Genomic DNA, 25,724 nt, shown 5'->3' on the forward strand with positions numbered 1-25,724 from the left:
CCGGTTCTTTCATAAGCCGGCACTGCTCACAGCCCGACCAAAAATCGAACAGTGCAACCTGTATTTATAATAAAATTTATATTTTTATAAAAAACACAAAAAAGTGATTCAACTCATTTACCTCTAAGATTGCTATGCACCCTTTGAGGTATCTCTGGCTGCCCTTTTAAAGGTGATGATTGATTCAATCAATCTCGAATGGATATTCAGCCCAATTGAATTCACCCTTCAAGCCTTCATCGCAAATGAGCTTCATATATTCCTTGTTCGTTGACGTATCACCCGTTGGACAAAGAAATATCCCGACAAGGTACAATAGAACTCGGGCCTTCAGCTCATCCCCCAGTAAGATCCACTTGATATCCTCTTCAACTTCAGCATATGTCACCTTATGATTCAAACCATATTTGGAGGCAAGTGCTTTCAGTTCACTCCTACAGACTTCTATACACTTTTGCCTTTGTTTTGTACCCAATACGGCTGCACAGTCGATACCACCAGAGGGAATGAATAATCACCAACTTAGCCATACATTGACTGACGTCAAATGCCATCAAGGATCGACACAATTCCCTTCGAATAGGTCGATCCCTTACTCCGACAACGATCCAAAACCTATTTCTCCCAGCACATTCAACTGACCCTTCTCCTTAAGGTTTTTAATAAAAATTCACCCTTTTAAGGCTGCATCTTGTCGACACTTCCTACATTTTTTAACATATATAATGTTATAGTTCTATATATTTTGTATCAACGTATTTACAAGTTTAATGATACCTTATTTCATGTGCTTTCCTCCGTTCTTTCTTACTATCATTCCTGACTGATGTAAGGTTCCTTTTCAGCATCACTCATGAATTCCATTTGGACCTCACATCTTTCACCTAATTAAACATAAACGTTTCTTAATCAATACATTAACACTAATACTAATATACTCAATGTCAATTTCATTTACATACCGAAACCGCTCTGTGTGCCATCTCCCTTCATCCTTTTGCATTCGGCCATACTGTTAACATTAAAATTTGTAATCAATTTAAAGTTATCGATACTTTAATCCAATTACCATTTCAACAATAATAACAAAAAGACATTGATACTTACTAGAAGTACATAATCCACCCTTTGGTTGCTTCGAGTCTCGGCCTCAATTTCAAGTCATCTGCTCCACCAACAATTTTCCAACCCATTGACTCCATTTTTCCTTCATATATCAGTTTACGCAAATCAATTATTTGTTACATACACTTTTCAATATACAAATATAGATAACTACTCTTGTGGTAAAACGGTTTTCTTCAAAAGAATTTGAATGGCCACACCAAATGTGTCGGCACATTTATACAACCTATAATATCATTTTACCTATAATATTTAATAAAAGTATCGACATTTATATTTTTCCTTTGAATATCTATTTCTACCTGCAATCGGTCCCAAATGCTTCCTTACTCCAAAACCCCAAACAACACATAAAAAAACCCTATCGCGATTACTGTAATAATTAAAAATTAGGGTTTCGACAACATACTTTTCGATTCGACTGCACAACAAACAACAAACTTCGCTTAGAAACGCCTTCTGAATGCAGCAACAATTACTCTTCGATTTCAAAAACTCGTCCGTTCTATCTTTTTTCAGAGGATATTAGCTATGGCCTTTATATTTTCATCGGATATGTATTTATTTAATCGATACAAATACAAAAGTGTCGATACTTTATGTCAGGTGTCGATACTTCGAAAGGATAATTACCTATTTTTCTTTGAAGGTCGATAATTTATTACACGGACTTACGAAAGTATCGACACTTTCAATATATCCCGTATCATTTACCGGTTTTTATCATTTTGATACCGGTTTTATCATATTTTTACCTGTTATATCGTTGTGGATCGATATATTTTTTTAAAGTATCGACATTATAGGCGCTATAACTGCTTCTCTTTTAAATTCACAAAGTGTCGATCCTTATAACGTATCGACACTTTTAATTTACCGGTTTTATCATTTGTTACCGGTTTTATCATATTTTTACCTGGTATATCGTTTTGGATCGATATTTTTTAAAAGTATCGACACTTTTTAGGATTTATAACTGCTTTAAGTTATGTAATTTATGTTTCAATTTATTTAATAGTGTTTCATGTTTTCCACTACAATTTAATAATAATTTAATTTTACACAAAATTTTATTTGATTGTTTTGATATTTTATAAAATATTATTTAGAATTTAAATTTAACAATATTAACCAAATATAATAAATATGTTTTCAACATGAAATAAGTATGGACACTTTTATAAAAATATATACTTTTTTGAAAGTTATGTAATTTATGTTCAATTTTTTTAATAGTGTTTCATGTTTTCCACCTACAATAATTTAATAAATTCATTTACACAAAAAATTTTGATTTTTTTGATATTTTATAAAATATTAGATTTTAAATTAACAATATTAACTAAAGATAATAAATATTTTCACAGTGAATAAGTATGAACACTTTTATAAAAGGATAGATAATTTACAATATAACAGGTAAAAATATGACAAAACCATTCATTATGACAAACCGGTAAAATTTACTTGATATGTTAAAAGTATGGACACTTTTATAAAAAAGATAGATACTTACGAACCAAGTTTACCGGTTACCAAATTTTTTAATAGTTTTTCATATTTCTACCTAAAACATTATTAGTCAACATAATAGGTACCGCTAAACCGAATTTATAAATACATTTTATGTATCCGGTAATGCTGTATATTAGCCGTATATTAACCCGCCTTTCCTGAGACATTCCCCACCTTTCTTGCCCTAGAGACTCAGGATCGATTCCCTTAGCCCCATATTTGAGTTCTCTCGATTTTCTTTTCACCATGTCTCCATCTTATTGGTAGAAAATAAATTTACTAAATTAAATTATAACTAAATTTAATCTTTTAATAAGATAGTAATATGTGTCGTGGTACAATTGATTTGAGGTTAAATTAATTTTAGTTTATTAAAATTAAGATCAAATTAATAGAATATATAAGTAAGAGTGATCAAATATATTATATTAGTTTTATTAATTGCCGCATCAACACTTCCGTCAAATGTTAATGACATGTGACTTGATTGAGTGCATTTAAATAATTGGGTGACCTAATTAATAAAATTTCAAAAATGATGGTCAAAATGAAAAGAGGCAATTGGTAGGTGGTCAATTGTATAGTTTACCCTATTTTTTTATTGAGATTTTGGGTTCGAGTAGATAGGTCTACAAGGCATATGTTATCAATGACTAAAATAGCTTTGTGCTGGGTTCTCTTCGTTGCTATAGAGATTATGGTTCCACCATTTATTTCTGATAGTTCGTTCTGGAACTGTTGGAGTTGCAGTTTAGTGTCCCGTTAGGTCCTTTTGTGGTTAGAGAAAGCCGAGGCTTGTTGTTTCATGGTAGTTTGGTTCGGGTAGTGTAGTTTTTCTAGCTTGGCTAGCTTTTTGTGAGGGTCGGATTGGTGTGCTTTATCGTTTGGTGTAATTGAGAGCTCTGGCTTTCATTTTATTCTACCTCATGGTATACTCTTTTTCCTCCAATTAGGTCTAGGGAGGTTTTTTTAATGAGGTCCATGAGGTGGTGTACCTTGTATCTTCAATACGAAGTACCCATCTTTCAAAAAAAAAATATAATAAGGGCAAACGATATAAATGATCACCGAATTTCTAGGACAACTGCATTTTACTCACAAACTTTAGAAACTTGTAATACAATCATTGTACTTTCAATTTATTTTCATTACGATCATTATCGTCAGTTGTCGATAAGAAATGCTAAAAAAGTCATCTTCTTCCCCCAAAAAAAGCATAAGTTTTTCATATTAATTGATTGTCGATCCCTTTTCGCTTACGCCGTTTGATGTTCTTCATGTCACCATCGTCTCTAAACACAACACCTATCATACTCAAGAGCTTCATCATCTTCTTACGACCATTGAACCATTCATCACTGTCATTTCATCCTAGTCCCAAAAACCACAATTACGAATCACAACCAGACCAACCTCGAGCCACCATCACCAATCTCATTAAGTCAACGCCCACAATCACCAATAACAACATATATATAAAAAAACAAGTACAATGAGTTATAATTCTAATCTTAATGAGTTTTTTCTTCTTTCAAAGTACAATGGTCTCGGGTACCTTTTTAATTATAAAATTATAGAACTAACATATTATAATTGTATTAAATAAATGTTATTTTTTTGCATCCGTTACTCCTTTTCACTGTCTTAGTCAACCTCTTCTCGATCTCTAACCTATCTAATTCTAATCTTGATCCTTATATTACGAAATCTACAAGGTTGTTGTATTCCCTTGATATCCACTCAAATGTGCAATCATCAAATTAATCGTCCTTCTTCTATATCCTAACGTGAAGACATTTTTTTATACTCTCGAGTTGAAAAATACTTCACTAAAATCTAATCCCTTGACTACAGTCTATTGCTTAGCTTTGTGTATTTTTAAATTTCTGACAACTTGATTATGGTGAATCTAAGATATTCTTTTTAGAATCTTGGAGCACGGCTCCATCACCTACTGCACTTTCTTGCATAAAAGTATCTTCCGATAGTATATAATATCTAAAATCACATTACACATAATATATATTAATATTTTTAATAAGTTATTTTATATCGATTTATCAACATATTATATACACAAATAAATAAAAATAATAAAAAAATATGTTTAGTATAATTTATGTATAAAATAAGAACTAACCATATATTTAATATAAATTTACCCTTCCTTCCTTAATCTTCTCCTATGAATATTTAAAACTCGAAGAAAATACCTTCCAACTAAGATGAAAAATACAAAAAAATTTATTCAATTAATTTCAAAAAAAAACATTCTATAAGAGTAAAATCAAATCAATCCTAAAAGTTTCATTCCATTCGAAGATGTAAAATATTTATAAGTTTCATATTAACACGCTTACAAACTCTCATGTCTTTAATTTGCAAATAAAATCACGAATTTAAAATATTTACTAATCATGGTAATACTTATATCAAGCATATAAAAATAATTCTTAAAATATACAAAAATTATATTAAATGATGATTTCACATTGTAATTTGTAAAAATAAAAAATTGTAACTGAATATTTAACTAATGCATCTAGTAACATACACATTATTGATTAAACTTTAAAATCAAGACAAAAAGCTTCTCACTTTCCTTACACGCATACACTCAATTTTATCTACTACTATTAAATAATAGGAATGGTTTTTTTATAAACTAAGACCTCTTATCCGACGGTTGAGATACGTTTAAATGGACTACTAAAAATTTTATTATAAATTTATCTTCTAGAACTTCTTAGGTACAAATTTTATTTGGAGCGGTAGAATAACATTTTCTATTCCTCTTCTAGAGTATTATAGATTAATCTATCCCTATTTGGATGGAATCAACGCTATTGGAAGGTATTCAACATTGATATAGTCTGAAAAGGATTGAGAAGGTGACGTCTGACAAAAATATATTGCATAATAACAAATTTTCTCTTAACGTTTGATCAAATAGTCACTTTGACCTTAATTTTGTAAAGTAATTTAGCTCTCAATATTTTATTTTGGGTCTAAATGCCCTCATGATGAAAATTGTTGATTGACTAACAATCAAAGCTTGCCACTCACGTGACACTATAACGTGTAATATAAGTAATGATTTGACATATGTAACGTATCCAAAGTGATGACGCTACACATATTTGCATATTAATGATCATATGAAAATGTCGTGTCTAAAGTGATAACGTGACATATGTCATGCTAAAAATATTTTATTTTTTTTTATTAAATTAATTTCATTTAATAAAATTGTAACATCCTAAAATTGAGGTTAGTATTTTTGGTCGTGATAATATGAAGTCATGTTGGTTTAGAATTAAATTACAGTTTGTATTTATGTATTCGACCGCATTGTGTTTATCGCTATTGCGGATATAACTGATGATATTGCGGTGATTGCAAGTATCGTGATTGTGAATTTTTAATAACATATGTTACTGTGAACATAACGGTTGTGGATATCGTGGTTTCGGATGATGTCATTATCACTACATAACGATTGTTATGTTTACAGACAATTGTTTAAGTAATTGTTCATATAACAATTTTTTAAAAAAATTTCTAAGGACAATTCTATAATAACAAGTGTAAATAAATGAGTCCCTAATAACAAATATTTAAAAAATAAATTTTAAGAGTATGCTCATAAGAACAAATATTGGAAAAAAAATTGGACTTCTAATAAAAGTACTGAAAAATTTACTCATAATAACAAATAAATATTAAAAAAGAAATTAAATTTTAAAAATTTGTCTCTAATAACAAATATTGAAAAATTAAACCCGCGATAACAAGTATAAACTAATTTAGACATAAAATATTAAGCAAATAAAAACTCCTTATATAACTTTGTATATTTTTTTTTTTAAGACTTCGGATGAAAAATTATTCATCTTAATATAAAAGAATTATTATTTTGGAGTAAGACGTGCTAATAATATGTAATAAAATTATGAAATATTTTAAAATGAAAAATATAAAAAAGTCGAAGATAATCGGCACAAGAGAGAAGAAAGGGAGAAGAGGGTTAAGGATAGGTATGGGTACGAGACTTGACTCTGATGAATTTTGATCTAACATGACTTAATAAATTTAAAAAAAAATTAGTGTTGAGCCTCTTTAGAGTACAAGTTTGAGTCAGATCGGGTTAGGTCGAATACTCGGGTTTGAATTTGTGGTGAAAAATATTCAACTTGAAAATAACATAATTATACCTTGAGGATAATTGCAATAAAACTTCTCGCTATATTTTTTTTGTAATTAGATCCCTATTTTATCGAATAAATTAATATTTTTTAATAAATTATTTATTTCAAGTCGGGTCGAATTTTGGGTGGAATGTGTATATTTTGGGTCAGATTGATCGAAAACTGACCCAACCCGACTCATGTCCATCCTAGTTAGGAAACATGGGAAAACGTGGTTTATTGAATTTCTATATCGAATGGATCCAATGTTAATAATAATGCTTTTTTTAGATTTAGGTAAATACTTAATTTACCTAATAAGACGAGTAAACGTATTCAATAAAGTGATAATAAAATATTAAATTGGACTAAACACCATTCTTTTAGGACAAGGACTACATATTTCGTGTTCTACTTAGAGTTAAAGATGTGTGTGTATATAAAGAGGAGATGCTAAAGCACTTCTCACTAAACAATTGGAAGATAAGAAGAAACATAAAAAGCTAAGCATCAAGCGTTGATATTCTCTTAAAGATGCAGAGAGATTCTGGCTCATGGTACGCCGATGACACGACTTGGAATTGGTACTATTTCGACATATGGATGGGGGAACTTACGCAATATCAAATCCCACAAGACTACGAAGAAGAAGCACATGACCCTCAACTTTGCGGCCGGTTTCGATACTGTCATGCTTTGCTAGATCGCCATAACGATCCTGATCGTAGTAAAATCTATAATACGTTTCACCAAAACCTATTCGACGAATCCATTAAATTCTCCCCGTGGGAGTGTGAAATCTCCGAAGAATTCAAGGTCAACCGTCGTTCTGAAATCTTGAACTATATCGACTCCACATATAGAGCTGAACGCAACAAGAACATAGATAAATTCTTGATCATTGTGAAATTCGGGGTGTTTAAGATAAACTACCATACTTATCATGATTATTCCAGCGATGATTATGACGGTGATACCGAGGAGGAAATCGGGTTTGTTCCGGCTAGTAAGTCGAGCATTGAAGCGTTGGAGAAAGTTTTAGATTTGGAGTCTGAGTTTGAGTGTGCGATTTGCCTCGATGAGGGGATGAACGAAGCTAAACGCATGCCTTGTGGGCATGCATTTCATGACCGATGTATTGAAAAGTGGCTAGAAAAGAGTCGCATGTGTCCGGTGTGTCGCTATACCATGCCTTGTGATTCATGAATGTTTTTTTTATTAAGTGATCCATGAATGTTTAAATCTTCATTAATTACTGTTACTATATACTTTTTATCAATATACAATTATTAAGTTTAGTGATTTTTTTTGATTCAGTTTGTTCCGTTCATAACGTCAGATTTAAACTGATAACTTTATGTAAACAATATAGTATTTTATCTTACTTAATCATCTGGTTATTAATTTTAAAGTTTAAATTCTAATAGTAATTATACTTTATTTTAATTGTAAGAACAATTTTAAAACTTATAAATGCTAATAAAATTCATATATGGTGATTTTTTATCTATGAATTATTTAAGGATTATAGTGACGATTTTTATTCATTTCTATTTTAAAATTGAATTAGATTACGAAGTTCATAGTATATAGTACTAGTTATTAAATATTTGGAAAGAATTTTTTTTTATAATCAATCGGACTAAATCAAACAATAAATGGCAATTATTAAAGAGTTTCCATTAATTTAGACAATTAATAAATGATTTTGTTTGTGAATTTAAAATTTGCCAGAAAAAAGGGCATACATATATGCGTATATGTATATACAGACCGCTGCATGACTTGTTATCTTTGAGATGGAGAAGGATTCTGGTTTGTGGTCCTGTTCAAATTATACAACTTTTTATTGTTTCTATAAATGGATGGGAGAACTTGTGGAAGATCATATCCCACAAGACTACGAGGAAGAAGTCCATGACCCTCGACGTTGCAGCCGAGTTCGTTACTGTCATGCTTCGCTCGATCATTGTAACGACCCTGATTCCGTTGAACTCTGCAATCTGTTTTGCCAAAATCTGTTTGAGCAATCCCCTAAGTTCACTCCATGGGAGCACGAAATCCCTAATGGTTCAAGGTCTGCCGCGACTGGGAAATCTTTAGAAATATCGAGTCCGTGTGCCGTGACAAACGCTACAAGAATATAAACAAATTCTTGATTGTTGTGAAGTTCGGGGTGTTTACGAGAGACAATGATCATGATCATCAAGGTAGTTTATATAACAACGATGATAGTGAGATCGAGGAGGAGGAGGAGGAAATCGGGCCTGTGTCGAGCATCGAAGTGTCAGAAAACGTTTCGGGTTTAAGTCGTGAGTTTGAGTATCCTGCTTCCCTTGAAGAAGGGAAGAAATAAACTCTGCATATCCCGTGTGGGCATTTATTTCATTGTCGATGCATATATATATTTAACTATGTACAGAGCAAGCAAATATGATGATAAAACACTTTATTATTCATGGAAGGTTTTAGACCGTATAGAAGTAAACTACATTCTCTTTTACTTAACTTCGGGATAAAGAAAGGCATTGCAGATATAGAGATTCGATTCTTGAATCGGATTACGGTTCAACTTTGTGGACGGTTTTAGACTGTATAGACGCCGATAAAGTCCACAGATGGAGATGTTATATATAGTGAACCCTGGAACTCCTGCACTTCACTGACTAAGTTATTGCCATACCATCGTTCTAAATTTATTGTCTGAAGGACCCTGCCGAAGCTGTTGATCCGTTGGCCTATCGGCACCAATGTCTGGGTCTCTTGTTTCACCATCGCCGCTGCCTGCCAGTAGTCTCCCAGTAGGGTTCTCTGGATGTTATTCGGCCTCTCGGATGTTTATGATGTCGTAGGTGTCGGCTCTAGGACCCATGAGCCAAAACCTTATGGTATTGTTAGCATTGTAGTTAGAGACCAGAACATGACCCATCTTGGCTAACTGCTACCCCTGCTGGCCCTGAGAGGTTCCTTAGTAACACTGTCACTCGCCTCGTGCTCGGGTTGTACATTAACAACCTCCCCGTTGAATCATTCGACGCCAATCCTTTCGTAGCATCTCTGCAACAGGTTATTAATCGATGTCGATCTGTAAAACCGAAACAAAAAGTTCCCGAAACGGAATCGTATTGTGAAAGAAGAATGAACCTTAGATCATAGGCAGTGGTGTAATCAGAGAAAAAGACATTTCCAGATAGTTGGTGAACATCTATGCCATTGCAGTAGCGGTAAGGCACGCCCTCTACACCAGCCGAGACTGGGGTTGCTACTCTTCCACCGGAACCCAACACCATGAGACCAAGGTATGCATCACATACATAGAGCTGATTCGTTGCGTAATGTAGGCCTAAACCGAACGGTCTTCCGCACGCGCGCCCCAAATCCGGATTAGTAACGCCATCACACAATGCCTTAGACCTGTCTCGACCTGTGAATCCATGCTCTACGAATCCATTTAGTCCGTTGTATTGTAGAATTCTACCATCAGCTACACCTACGTAGAATCGCCCAGTTGCAAGCTCAAAGGCAATGGATTCGGGACCTGTAGCGGTCGGTGGCAATTGAATCGATCGGAAAAATTCAGAATTAGCCATGGAAGGAAAACAGAAAACAAAGATGAAAAGCAAGGAAATGATTAGCCTGTTCATGGAAGCCATCTCAGATAAAACCACCCAATTTTATACATATTTTTGTGTAAAATTACAAGTATTTATAAGCCTAGAAAAGGTATAAAAGCCAAACCAAAATGAGATGTAACGTTTATGATCATGCTATTTAACACTTGTTGGATGAGAAAAAAATGTGAAACCAAAGCTCGGTATGCAATTCTCGAATTTTCGAAAAGGCGACCCCTGAAATATGGATAAAGCTTCGAGGAAAATTGGTCGGAAACTATTCGCATTTTCCATTTTAGATAGAATGTTAAAATTTGTTTATAATATTTTACGAAATAGTCACTTTTATTTTAACACTTTAACTCTTAATATTTGATTAAAATATATTTTTATTTTAAGATAAAAATCATTAATTGATTAACCATACACACTTATTTTTATTTGATATTTCACATTTATTTAATTATTGATGTGATATATATTATTATCATTTCTATTAACATAATGTATGCCACATCAATAACTAAGAATATATAAATATATCAAGAATCAATTAAATGACCTCAATGATAAAAAAATGTTGTTCTTCCTGTACGAAACAAATTATTTCAACTGTTAAAGAGATAATTGTTATCCTTAGAGGTCTCAGGTTCGAACACCAGAGACTGCAAGGGTTGAACTTTCATTGTCAAATTATTAAAAATCTTTAAAACATATATTATCATGTAAACACTCTACATTAATAGAAAAAGAATGTTGCTCTTCCTTAATAATTTGAAATAAAAATTTACATCTGACTTTCACCTCAATATAAAAAATATTTTTATTATATAAAATAAAGATTTAATGAAAAAATTATAAGCATTATGATATCTTAATTATAAAAATTATAGAGATGTGTATAAATTTATATATATTTAAAACCTTGGTACCGCTAAAAGAAACCATACAGAAATAATATTATCTTGAGAAGTAACAGCCACTCATCCTTGAAAAACTTAATTTTATTTTTGCACCAACTTGTTGTTTATTAATAGCAGTTTCAGGATTTTACAATTTTAATACTTAATAACACCAATGAAATCCACCAGCCGTGATGCTATCTCTTCAACTTCTTCACTCACTGAATTGTTTCCGTGCCATCGCTCAAGATTAACTGTTTGTAAAACATTCCCATTTCCATTGATCCTTAATCCTAAAGGCAACAACAAACTCGATTTCGTTCGTCGGTCTATCGTTGCCGCCGGTAGACAAAAATCATCTAGTCTCGTCCTCTTGATGTTATCCGGTGTCGGTAGAGAGTTTACGATTTCAGATTCTTACGGTTCATGACCCTGGAGTCGAATCTTTCGAGTCTTGTTCCCGATGAACTCGGAAACCAGGGCGAATTTCTCTTCTTTATCGACTGCAACCCCTGCAGCGAACGAAAGGTTCCTAAACAACACCGTCACTTGCTTGCTTCTGACGTCGTACTTCAACAGTCTTCCCGTTGAATCATTAACGCTTACTGCTGTTTGAAATTGTCTGCAAGATCGCAGAAATTATTTTCAATGAAACGTATAGATAGAAGTAACGTTAAAATTAGTTTTCATTGTTTACTTAAATTAGTATTTTGATTCTTATTCTCTTTTAACATTTTAACCTTTAAATATTTTAATTATTTAAAATATTTAAATATTTAAAATTGTTTGTACATTGCACCTCCTTTTAAATTGATTGTTTATCCTAATTGAAAACATTAAATTTTATTCCATTAATTAAATATACTTAATTCGTTCAAATTAAACTTAGTTCTTAATTAATTTTATATCATTTTGTATTATTATCGAATTTTATATTTATCCAATCACTTGACTTTTAAGGTCATTTTTAAGTGTAGGATCAAGTTAGAAATTAACTTGAGAGTTACGGATCGATGGAAATGTATTGGCCAGTGTTTCGTGGCGGATGGAGGGCACTGTGTCACCACATCGACTTATGCACACATATGAACCATAGCAAAAACATACTTCTATCTAGGAATTTATGCATTTTACTATTGGAAATACACTTGTTGAAAGTCTTAATTCCCATTAAACATCATATACTAAATAATGTGCACTCACCTTGGCCTCACTACGTTCTAATCCACTTTTATGATTTCCTCTCTTTCGATCGAATCTTAACTTGATAATCGTTCTGGTACTTGTTCATGTTCGATATCTACATAATCATACATTGATACATATCAATATCCAATGATATACTCTAATATATCATTTCTTAGACCAAAAGAAATGTCTATTTCTATTTTTCCCTTGAAGTGCATCGATACATTCTACAGTGCATCGATGCATTCTTTAACATGTGCATCGATGCACTACCCATGCATCGATACACCAATCACCTTCGATGTTTTCATTTTAAGGGGGTGCATCGATGCACTCCTTATGCATCGATGCACTAATTGCATTCGATGTTTCTTCTTTAAAGAGTGCATCGATACACATTGAATGTTCATCGATACACCTTACCCAGAATTTGCATTTTAAGCCCGAAAACCATCAACTTTTAACTCAATTCTTCTATTTTAAGCCCCTATCATGTCATTAAACTCAACTACCATTACTTAAACCAACTTATATTCATATAAACCATCTTTATCTTCCATATCTCATCATGATTCTTAAAATTTAAGAATCTTACTAAACTTTCAACTTTGTTATTAATCCTTTCTAACTTCATAAATCTCTTATTCTTATTGATGGCAAGTCAAATTCAACTTTCAATTTTTATTATAAACTCTATTTCAATATTTCACTCAAGAATTCCAAATCTTTAATCTTCTCTAACTCTTTTATATTTTGATTTTAAGATAACTTAAGCTTTCATTAAGCTTAGTTATCATCTAATGATCATAACCCAACCTTAAAATTTAACCATAAATTATCTAAATAGAAGACTCACCTTTTGTTCAATCCTTCACGTATGAAGAAGGAAAAAGAGAAGAGAACTCTGGAACCTTTTTTCTCTTCCCATGTGCTTATTACCCTTTATAAAGGGAAATAAAAATCTTCCCTGAAAAATGACCATAATACCCTTATTACTTTCAAACTTTGTCATTCAATCTATCATCAAAACTTTTCATTTAAGTCCCTGAACTTTCCATCTTTTCTGAAATTGGTCACTAAATTTACCAAAATTCTATTTTGGTCATTGTCCCGAATTTTGGGATGTTACAAATCTCCCATCCTTTAAAGAAAATTCATCCTCGAATTTTCACTAAACATATCAATAAGAACATATCTTCTAATGTTCTCATGTTACCTCTTTTACTTAATATTTTCTTCCTTTATTTCTTCAACTACCTTTTTCCTATATACATTCATTTACTATCACTTGTCATTTAAACAACAAACAGTAACTTCAATCCATTTATGTCTTTTTTCTCCTTCTATTATGCATTTTCCTTTGACCATTTATAAAATTTCATATAATGTCACTCATCACGTAGACAGTAACATCCGTTTTCTATTACTCAATATCATAAATCCATCTATTTCTTCATTAATCTCTAATTATCTTATCACTATACCAAACTTTTATTCCATCATCATTTGACCAAAACACTACTTTAAATCTTCTTTAATTGTGATTAAACGCATACTTTACAGAATCAAACAATCTTTCCACGTTACTTTGCACACTTTTCGTATTTCTATATCGAACTTATCATCTACACTTCCATATAACACTTATCATACTTAACCCTTTAATTTCTTTATCCTTTTACTCTTTCACAATTCAAAATATCCTTGTAACATAGATCATATCTTTTCTTCAGTCTCTCATACGCTTTTCATATCACTTAGACTTATCCCTGATTACCGATCTTCATCACATCTTCGTAACTTTGATAATTCCTTTCATTTATACATATCCTCTTCCTTGACCATCTCTTGTACTGATAATTTCTTCCTTAATCTTATACAACTACTTATTTCTTTGTCTATATCATATCTATATGATCAGAATACACAACCAAATCCAGATTCATTATTGAATTAACTTAACCTTATATCTTTTCCAATCATACAAGTCCATCACCTTTACTATTACAGTTAATAAATCAACTGTTCAATCTAGGGCACAAGCCCTAATCATCCAATCATATCTTCTTTTCCGTCAAAATATTCCTCCACAGTATCGTACTCAACTTTTCAAACTCATATTTTTACTCCTACACTGTACTATTCCTCTGTTTGAGAGTCAAACGTTGTAACTTTCTTTGTCTTATAAACTGTTCACCAATATACTCATTCTTAAACTCTTATTATCAATCAATCCCCGGCTTTACTCAACTATATGAATCCTCACTTTCTTCACGTTATCACCTTACTATGATCAAAATATACAATTGTATCCAATACATTTTCATCACGAAATCTTGTTAGCCCACGCTAACTCTTTCCTTCTATAGTACAAACCCTTATCATATCCACACTCTTGCTTATACACCATACTATATCTTTGTTTAAGATCCATAACTCTGATTTCATTCATTTTATAAACATATCACTGATGCACTTATTGTTGAACTCTTCTACAATTCTAACCACATCATTTGATCTTTTAATGTTCTTATGGTGACATTTGTCCACCATACTCTAGCTTTCTCTCATAATAACGAAACTTCTCAATTTAACTTCTCCACTTTAGAGAAATAAAAACCATCTAACATTATCTTCATATAATTTATTCAAAGGTCTGTAACAACAGAACATTTCTCAAATTCAATTTTGAACTCATGTTCTCTTAACTCTTTTAACTATTTCTATACATTCATTCAACATCATTCAACATTCTATAATCTTATACATGCATTCCCTGAGGTTTTCGCTCTTCTCCCTGCCTGGCCAGGGCAGGTGAATGCTATTACCTTCAGGTCCATCTCCTTGTGCTTCACTTTGGAAGCTCTTATATATTCATGTGCTTATATCATTTCTTCTATCACATATCATGTGTGCATATGATCATCCAATTCATATCATATAACATATGTCATTTGCATATGTTCACATATCATCTATCATATCATATAAACATATATATCTCATAAATCATTCTCAGGTATTCACTTATCTTATATAACATAACAATTTAACTCTATTAATAAGACAACACACTCCTTACCCTATCAGATCAGAAAATTTTCCACGTTGTGTTGGCATGTATACTTTTTAAAACACTTTTGACTTCATTTTAGCCTAGAATCGGCTAAACCGTAGCTCTGATACCATTAAATGTAACACCCCCAACCCGTATTCGACCTGAATACGAGTTTGAGGTGTCACATTGACTTTTTAAAACATTTACTTATATAAAATAGTGAGTAATTTAAAACTTTTATAACATATAACTTATTCAAAACGTTTACAAAATTATTCAGAGCTTATACAATATATTCTTTGAATACATGCCAACTAGAACTTTATATATTAAAATACATATTATTCACCTATCTTCTGATCTGACCTTCAGTAAGGAGAACTGATATGTCTTGTTCCACATTGCTCTTTACTCTTCTTGAAACCTACGTGTAAATCACTTACACGCTAAGTCTATGACTTAGTGAGGAAATAAACATATAATGTAAACTATAACTTGTAAGCATGCATGAACAATTACTGTTATCACATCATACCCAAAATTATATCCATTCATATTTCTATTCTCTTGTTTATATGATCTATTATGTTCATATCATATATCTTATAACATATACAATAAGCACTAACACACATATATCATATCATATAATTCATATCACAAAACACACACATATATATATATATCACATACATTGTATTCAATTTTATCTCTTATTAGCCCATGTACACCTGTGAGAATTGTAGATATGTGAGTCTATTGAGGTTGTGCACTATCTTGTCACCATAGCTCATATGGGGACCCACTAGGGGCTATGAAATTTATCCCGAATGACCACTATGAAATATCCTGAAGGATCACTGTATATCCCAAAGGATCGCGTAGACCCTCGACTCTTGGCATGCCAACTATACCTATAGCTCTCGTATCATATAACATGGGCATTTTCACTTATATCATTCCACATATACACTTTCATATCATATGTCATATAAGCTCATAGCTTCTTTCACATATACATGTAGTCACATAGTTTCTTTTAATATTATTACATAGCTCATTTCTTATAATTTGTTTTCTCATGCTCACACATATATCATGTCATATAGCTCATATCTTTCTCATGCAATCACATAGTTCAGTTTCACATATGTTCATATATATACATCAAATAGCACATACTTCTTATATCATTACATACAAAAACATATTAACACATATAATCATGCAATATATACAATAATATGTCACCACATCGACTTATGAACACATATGAACCATAGCAAAAACATACTTCTATATAGGAATTTATGCATTTTACTATTGGAAATAGACTTGTCGCAAGTCTTAATTCCCATTAAACATCATATACTAAATAATGTGCACTCACCTTGGCCTCACTACGTTCCAATTCACTTTATGATTTCATCTCTTTCGATGGAATCTTAACTTGATAATCATTCCGGAACTTGTTCATGTTCGATATCTACATAATCATACATTGATACATATCAGTATCCCATTGATATACTCTAATCTATCATTTCTTAGACCAAAAGAAATGTCTATTTCTATTTCCCCTTGAAGTGCATCGATACATTCTACAGTGCATCGATGCATTCTTTAACATGTGCATCGATGCACTACCCATGCATCGATACACCAATCACCTTCGATGTTTTCATTTTAAGGGGGTGCATCGATGCACTCCTTATGCATCGATGCATTAATTGCATTCAATGTTTCTTTAAAGAGTGCATTGATACACATTGAATGTGCATCGATACACCTTACCCAGAATTTACATTTTAAGCCCGAAAACCATCAACTTTTCACTCAATTCTTCTATTTTAAGCCCATATCAGTCATTAAACTCAACTACCATTACTTAAACCAACTTATATCAATATAAACCATCTTTATCTTCCATATCTCATCATGATTCTTAAAATTTAAGAATCTTACTAAACTTTCAACTTTGTTATTAATCCTTTCTAACTTCATAAATCTCTTATTCTTATTGACGGCAAGTCAAATTAAACTTTCAATTCTTAATATAAACTCTATTTCAATATTTCACTCAAGAACTCCAAATCTTTAATCTTCCCTAACTCCTTTATCTTTTGATTTTAAGATGACTTAAGGTTTCCTTAAGCTTAGTTATCATCTAATGACCATAACCCAACCTTAAATTTAACCAGAAATTATCTAAATAGAAGAATCACCTTTTGTTCAATCCTTCACGTATGAAGAAGGAAGAAGAGAAGAGAACTCTGGAACCTTTTCTCTCTTCCCACATGCTTATTACCCTTTATAAAGGGAAATAAAAATCTTCCCTGAAAAATGACCATAATACCCTTATTACTTTCAAACTTTGTCATTCAATCTATCATCAAAACTTTTTATTTAAGTCCCTGAACTTTCCATCTTTTCTGAAATTGGTCACTAAATTTACCAAAATTCTATTTTAGTCATTGTCCCAGATTTCGGGATGTTACATTAAGCTTCAACTATAAATACCCTAACCCATTTAGCTTCAAAACCATCCCAAATCATTATAGCTTTCTCCCAATACTAGAATTTAGAGAGTTTTCTTGAGAGTTGTTTTCTCCTTTTTATCAAGAGAGAATTGTTATTGTTTTCTCCAATTGTTAGATCGAGAGAAGTTGTAATTCCTATTTTCTCATAGTGAAATTCTTCTACCGTTGTCCGTGGTTTTTACCCTATATTATTTAAGGGGTTTCCACGTAAAATTTGTGTCTTCTTTATCTTTATTTTTATTTTCTCAAATTATCAGTTGCGATTTTGCTCTATTAGATAGCCGTGTTCCGCAACAATGGGTATCAAGAGCCATATTAGAGTGTGTAATATCTACTTATTGTCTTTGTGGTTGCCACCAAAAGGTGGATCCTCTGACATAAGAAAGTAAGAAGGTATTACCCATTCTTTGAAGGTTCCAGATAACTATTCACGATAGTAAAATAGTTGGAGCTATCCGTAATAGAAGCTATGACAACGAAATTTGATATTGAAAAGTTCAATGGGAGAAATTTCTCATTGTGGAAATTGAAGATGAAGGCCATCCTGAGGAAAGACGGTTGTATAGCAGCTATCAGTGAAAGGCCGATAGATTTCAAAGATGACAACAAATGGATCGAAATAGATGGGAATACTTTGGCAAACTTTCATTTAGCATTAGCAGATGAAGTATTGTCAAGCATCGAGGAGAAGAAGACAGCTAAGGAGATATGAGATCATTTCACCGAATTGTATGAGGCCACATCGTTGCACAATAAAATTTTCCTTAAGATGAAATTGTACACTCTCCGGATGTCAGAATCTACTTCAGTGACGGAGCACTTAAACACGCTAAACACTTTATTTTCTCAGCTTACATCCCTAAGATGTACAGTAGTAGAACAAGAACGTGCTGAACTTCTACTTCAAAGTCTACTTGATTCATATGATCAACGAATCATCAAATTGACAAACAGTAATGCCACCAGTCTAGTCTTCGATGACGTTGTAGCTGCTGTTCTATAAGAAGAAAATCGACACAAGAACAAGGAAGACAGACAAGTAAATTTACAACAAGCAGAAACGTTAACAACGATGAGAATGAGATCAACGGAACATGGCCAAGCAACAGTCACAAACATGGTAGATCAAAGTCGGGAAGCAAGAAGAATTTAAAGTGCTACAACTATGGAAATAAGAGTCACTTGAATAAGGATTGTTGTAGTCTAAATAAAAACTTCAATCCACAAGACAATACCGCAAACACTTCAGATGATGGAGATGCTCTATGTTGTGAAGCGTCAACCACCATGGAAGGTAGAAAAAGATTTACAGATATACGGCTCATTGATTCAGGAGCAACATATCACATGACCTCAAGAAGAGAATAGTTTCATCATTATGAACCTGTCCCAGGAGGATCTGTGTATAGTTGCAATGATCATGCCTTAAAGATCATTAGCGTGGGAACCATCAAATTGAAGATGTATGATGTAACAATTAAAGTTGTTCGAGATGTGGCACGTGAAAGGCCTGAAGAAAAATTTATTATCCTACGGATTGTTGGATAATAATGCAAGCAAGATTGAAACACGGAAAGGAATCATGAAGGTGTTCCGTGGAGCGCTTGTGGTGATGAAAGGCGAAAAGATAGTAGCAAACTTGTACATGCTGAAGGGAGAGACTTTGCTAGAAGCAGAAGCCTCTTTATCTCATGTAGTTCAGATTTTGGAATACTATGGCATCATAAACTTAGACACATGTCAGAACAAGGAATGAAAGTCATTGTAGAGCAAAAGCTACTTCCAGGTAGGGGTGTATTCGGTTCGGTTTGGTTCGGTTTTTACTAAAAATTGAACCAAACCGAAATAACGGGTTTTAGAATTTAAACCGAAACCGAATGGTTAAAAAACCGAATTATGTGAAACCGATTTTTTCGGTTCGGTTCAATTTTTTTAACGGTTCATTTTTTTGGTTCGGTTTATCGGTTTTTCAATGAAAAATTCACTTGAAACTATAATTTTTTTTAAAATTTATCTATTCGTTTCAATATGAAACAAATGGGTTCCATATGGAAAACCCGAATCGAATCAATATAATTGAGACTTTTAACCAACCCGAAAACTGAACCGTATAAGGTCAAACCGAACCGAACCGAACCGTTTTACTCGGTTCGTGACGATTTTTTGGTTTTCTCGGTTTCGTTGCTCAACCCTACTTCCAGGCTTAACAAAAGTATCACTTACTTTGTGTGAGCATTGCCTAACAAGTAAGCAGCACCGGTTGAAATTCTACATGTCAAATTTTAGAGGCAAAAATGTTCTAGAATTGGTTCATTCTGATGTATGGCAAGCACCAGTTACATCCCTAGGCGGAGCAAAATACTTTATCTCATTTATTTATAATTAGTCCAGAAGATGTTGGGTGTACCCTATTGAGAAGAAGTCATATGCGTTTTCAACTTTCAGAAACTTCAAAGCGCGGGTGGAACTTGATTATGGAAATAAGATCAAGTGTTTAAGAACAGATAATGGAGGAGAATACACAAGTGAAGAATTTGATGACTTTTTCAGGAAAGAAGACATCAAAAGATAGTTCAGAGTGACAAACACTCCTCAATAAAATGGAGTGGCAGAGCGGATGAATATAACCTTGTTAGAAAGAACAAGAGCAATGTTAAGAGCTACAGGCCTAGAAAAATCATTTTGGGCAGAAGTAGTCAATACCGCCTATTATTTGGTAAATCGAGCTCCATTAACTGCAATAGAGCTGAAGACACCAATGGAGATGTGGACTGGTAAACTAGTTGATTATTCAAACCTCCATGTATTTGGAAGTATAGTGTACGTGATGTATAACTCCCAAGAAATTTCAAAGCTGGATCCAAAATCCAGGAAATGCAAATTCTTGGGGTATGCTAATGGTGTAAAGGGGTATCGCTTGTGGGATCCCACTGCCCACAAAGTGATCATCAGCAGGGATGTTATCTTTGTAGAAGATAAGCTACAAAGAAAAGAAGACGGTGATAGCGCTGAAAAGTCAGAGACTACACAGATACATGTGGAAAAGGAGTTTGAACAAGGAGATTCTTTTGAAGTAGAACAAACACATGATGAGCAAGATCCAGAGAGTTCTGAATCTCCAACAACTCGTCAATCAGATCGTGTGAGAAGACTTCCTAATTGGCACTCAGATTATGTTATAGAAGGAAATATTGCATACTACCTTTTAATAGAGGACGGTGAACCATCAACATACCAGGAGGTAATAAATAACTCAGATGCTTCACTGTGGATGATGGCGATGCAAGAAGAAATTGAAGCCATTCATAAAAATAATATATAGGACCTTGTGCCACTACCACAAGGAAGGAAGTCAATTTGTAACAAATGGGTCTTCAAAATCAAGCGAAATGGTGATGATCAAGTTGAGAGGTATCGTGCAAGACTGGTGGTAAAAGGATATGCTCAAAAAGATGGTATTGATTTCAATGAAATCTTTTCTCCTGTGGTTCGACTAACAACAGTTCGAGTAGTATTGGCTATGTGTGCTACATTAAATTTACATCTAGAGCAGCTAGATGTGAAAACAACTTTTCTTCATGGAAATCTTGAAGAAGAGATTTATATGCTTCAGCCTGAAGGTTTTGAAGAAAAGAAAAGAAGAACTTGGTTTGCAGGTTGAACAAATCTCTGTACGATTTAAAGCAGGCGTTGAGGTGTTGGTATAAGAGATTTGATTCCTTCATTATGTGCCTTGGATACAACAGACTTAATCTAGACCCTTGTGCTTATTTCAAGAGGTTTGGTGATAACAATTTTGTTATATTGTTGTTGTATGTGGATGACATGTTTGTTGCAGGACCCAACAAAGATCATATTGAAGAATTGAAGGCACAACTAGCTAGGGAATTTGAAATGAAGGACTTGGGATCAGCAAACAAGATTTTAGGGATGCAAATTCATCGAGACAGAAGTAATAGGAAGATTTGTCTTTCACAAAAGAATTACTTGAAGAAGATCTTGTAACGATTCAACATGCAAGATTGTAAGTCAATTTCTACCCCTCTTCCTATTAACTTCAAATTATCCTCCAGTATGAGTCCTAGCAGTGAAGAGGAGAGGATGGAGATGTCTCGAGTTCCGTATGCATCGACAGTGGGAAGTTTAATGTTCGTTATGATATGCACAAGGCCAAACATTGCACAAGCAGTGGGAGTGGTTAGTCGGTACATGGCGAATCCAAGCAAAGAGCATTGGAATACAGTAAAGAAGATCCTGAGATATATCAAAGGGACCTCAAATGTTACATTATGTTACGGAGGATCAAACTTACTTATCAATGGGTATGTCGATTCTGACTATGTAGGGGATTTGGATAAAAGTAAATCTACAACAGGATATGTGTTCAAAGTTGCTGGTAGAGCTGTAAGCTGGGTTTCAAAATTGCAGTCAGTTGTGGCTACATCCACAATAAAGGTAGAATATGTAGTAGCTACACAAGCCAGTAAAGAAGCAATCTAGTTGAAGATGCTATTGGAGGAGCTTGGGCACAATCAAGAGTATGTCTCTCTATTTTAATTATAATTTTGAGGTTCATGTGAGATGAGTTTATATTGATGCATCAGTTGAGATTCTAACATTTTTCAAATAAATAAATAAACTCTCGTAATAAAATGGTTTAAATATTAATCTGGTCCATGTACTTTGTACCTTCTCTTAAATAGTGTTTTGTCCTAATTTGAAACTTCAAGTTTCATCAGCTAAATAGATACTCTTTTGTAAAAGCCTTTAAAGTGGGTAAAACAGCACGAATCCCAGCCACATCGGTGGTAAAAAATTGTTATTATTTCTTGAGGATCCGAATTCAAGGACTAAGAATACTAGGAATACGAGCGTTCAATATCAAATGATTAAATTTTTTTTTAAACATATAATATTTTATACTTGCCACGTATTAATACAAAAAGTAGGTAAAACATGAACCCATCCAGTTTGACATATTAGGATTATTTAGATTGTAATCATAATATTAATTTCAGTTTCAGGATTTTTCAATTTTAATGCTCATAAACACCAATGAAATCCTCAAACGGTGACGCTATATAAAGCTTAGAATCAAACTCCTGAACTTCACTCACAATGATATTTGCATACCATTGCTGAAGATGAACTGTTCCTGTACGATTTCCACTTGCATTTATCCGTTCTCCTACAGGCTGCAAACTCGGTCGTGTATATCGATCTATCCTCTGTGCTGCTATCCAGAAACCATCTGATATTGCCTTTTTAATGTTATCCGGCATCGGCCGAGTGCTTACGATGTCAGATTCGTAGGGGTTACGGCCTTGAAGCTGAATCTTTCGAATCCTGTTTCCGATGAACTCGGAAACTAGGACGAATTCTTCTTCTTCATCAACTGCAACCCCTCCTGGAAATGTAAGATTCCTTAATAACACTGTCACTTGCTTGTTTTCAACGTCGTACTTTAGCAGCCTCCCCGTCGAATCCTTAACACTTGCTGCTGTTTCGAATTGTCTGCAAGATTAGCGAAGTGTTCGACTTATGTTGTTGACAATGTTTAAGAAATGAAAAGTATATATCCAATTGGGAAGGGAAGTGACATATATCGCACGCGTATTATTTTTTTTTAAAGAAAATTCGCGCGCATATCACCATATATTATCTGCTATGATTTGCAGCATAATTTTCGAAAATTTAATCTATTGTTATATAGACTGTTGGACTGAGAATTTAGACATTTTTGGGACAGATGCAGCTCTTAATTACAGCTGCTATAAAAATTGTAATTTTATCAGTTATTGTTGTCGATATTTAGCCTCAATTTACGTTTTCTGTTGAATTTTTCTGCCTATAAATTAGGATAGTAAATGAGACGATATAAATCGTGAGTTACTCGAGTTTAATTCGAATAGACTTGACTTGAGTTCTTAACGAGCCGAAACGAGCTATTTGCTACTCGACTCGAAAAGCTCGCGAGTAACTAGAAAAAATAATATATTAAAATTTTATTTTTAAAAAATTGAATTATTAATAATATTGACATATATGTGTTGATTTTTTTAAAATACAGTATAAGATTTTCATATAATAAAGATTCAAGTTCGAGTTTGAACTTCAACCGAGTTAAGTTTAAGGGGAAAAAAATTGATTTCAAGCTTTTTTGAGCTTCAGTTCATGGTTTTTAGTTCAAATCTAGCTTGAAAATTTTAAGCTCATGAGCTTTCGAACTGAGTCAAATTCTATTTAAAAGTTTTCGAATCAAGTCGAACTCAGCAATACTTGAACTCGACTCGACTTGTTTACCGCCCCTACTATAAACATCAAAACTTTTTTTGTCATTTTCAATCATCCAAAAATCAATTTTCTTTCAAAGTTTTCAACATTCTCTTAAAGCCTTACTTCTTTCAAATTTGTTATAGAGAAGAGATATACCACCATCGTCCATTCCCAGATATCAGGTGTAAGATTTTCAGAAAGATTGTGTTAGTTTCGATGACATCACACAATGTAATGATTATATTAATTGTGGGTAAATTTACATTATTTTTTATTTTAATTGTCCTGTCAATATATGTTATTTTTTATGTTTTTTAATGTATCTTTTCTTTTTTGTAAAAGTTGAAAAAAGATAGATCATTTTTGCATGTGTTGAAAAGAGGCAGCTGAGGAACCTTATATCGTAAACAGCACTGGCATCAGTGAAGTAGACATTTCCGGTTGGTTGATGGACGTCGACAGAGTTGCATAAACGATAAGGTTCGCCTTCGGCAATGGTTGAAAGTATGGTTACCAATCCTCCTTCAGGACCCAGGACTCCGAATCCGAAAAACGCATCGCAAACATACAAGCATTTCGTTTGGTGGTGCAACGCCATCCCGAATGTCCTTCCACAACTTGGATTCAGACTGGCCAAGTCTGTGCCACTGCCATCGCACGTCAAGTTCGACCTACACAAAAAAACATTTCACATGTTGAAAATGATATAATCTACGTGGGATTCATAAAGAAGAAGATTAACCTGTTAGGAGCAGCAAATCCGAAGTCGACAAAGCCAATGGACGGACCCTGATATTTCAGAATTCTACCATCGGCTACGCCCGTAAAGAAGTGTCCGGTTCCCAACTCGAAAGCAAGTGCCTCAGGCCCACTCGCATTTCTCGGCAGTTGAATCTTGCTAAATGAAACTGCTGAAACAAAACCAAATAGTAAGACGAAGATGAGAGCTGTTATAGTTTCGGTTCTCATGATCATATAGGGTTTCTTTTCATTTTCAAGAAATCTGCTATTTATCTTGTTTTGATGCTATTAGGCTTACGTTATTTACAAGGAATTTGTAGCATAGCTGTGGTAATGCTATGTTCTATATCTATAAGAAATTTACTAGTTATGTTTACACCGTGTTTATCAGGTAACAACGATGAAGAAAACTTATAGGTGTAGAAACGATTTTTCTTAAAAAAAAACAAATTTAATTTTTAAAATCTGATTTTTAAAAGAATTCGTCTCGAATAATTTGGTGTTTCCTTTTAAAGTAAAACATGGTTCGATGAGTCACCATCAATATTTGATTAGGGTGTGAATGGACACCAAAATATATA

At 33.1% G+C, this 25,724-nt stretch overlaps 3 protein-coding genes across 3 annotated transcripts; 1 reads left to right on the plus strand and 2 right to left on the minus strand.

The window, feature by feature from the left end:
• Positions 1-7,361: 7,361 nt before the first annotated feature.
• LOC120148087 (RING finger protein 141-like) lies at positions 7,362-8,033 on the plus strand. The gene has a single exon (XM_039161279.1). The coding sequence runs from the start codon at positions 7,362-7,364 to the stop codon at positions 8,031-8,033; it is 672 nt and encodes a 223-aa protein (XP_039017210.1).
• A 1,380-nt stretch (positions 8,034-9,413) lies between these two features.
• LOC120148098 (protein STRICTOSIDINE SYNTHASE-LIKE 12-like) lies at positions 9,414-12,305 on the minus strand. Its single transcript, XM_039161288.1, is given in 6 exon segments — positions 9,414-9,657; positions 9,659-9,751; positions 9,753-9,884; positions 9,972-10,463; positions 11,762-11,962; positions 12,289-12,305. Coding segments are annotated over 6 exon segments (1,179 nt in total).
• A 10,830-nt stretch (positions 12,306-23,135) lies between these two features.
• On the minus strand, positions 23,136-25,371 carry LOC120148099 (strictosidine synthase-like). The gene is made up of 3 exons (XM_039161289.1): positions 25,145-25,371; positions 24,798-25,073; positions 23,136-23,640 (listed from the first exon to the last, which is right to left on the minus strand). Exons 1-3 carry the CDS (start codon positions 25,369-25,371, stop codon positions 23,163-23,165), a joined length of 981 nt encoding a protein of 326 aa, XP_039017220.1. The 3' UTR covers positions 23,136-23,162.
• Between the last annotated feature and the right edge of the window lie 353 nt (positions 25,372-25,724).

The sequence above is a fragment of the Hibiscus syriacus genome, unplaced genomic scaffold, assembly GCF_006381635.1.
Source record: "Hibiscus syriacus cultivar Baekdansim isolate YM2019G1 unplaced genomic scaffold, ASM638163v2 tig00110948_pilon, whole genome shotgun sequence".
NCBI classification, from domain to species: Eukaryota; Viridiplantae; Streptophyta; class Magnoliopsida; order Malvales; family Malvaceae; genus Hibiscus; species Hibiscus syriacus.

What these genes read in the sequence shown, in the direction of transcription:
- LOC120148087 (XM_039161279.1), top strand. Translation starts at nt 7,362, where the DNA reads ATGCAGAGAGATTCTGGCTCATGGTACGCCGATGACACGACTTGGAAT.
- LOC120148099 (XM_039161289.1), bottom strand. Translation starts at nt 25,371, where the DNA reads ATGAGAACCGAAACTATAACAGCTCTCATCTTCGTCTTACTATTTGGT. An exon ending in GGATTTGCTGCTCCTAACAG is followed by an intron (nt 25,074 to 25,144) that starts GTTAATCTTCTT and finishes TTTTTTGTGTAG; the next exon opens with GTCGAACTTGACGTGCGATG. An exon ending in AGTGCTGTTTACGATATAAG is followed by an intron (nt 23,641 to 24,797) that starts GTTCCTCAGCTG and finishes CTAATCTTGCAG; the next exon opens with ACAATTCGAAACAGCAGCAA.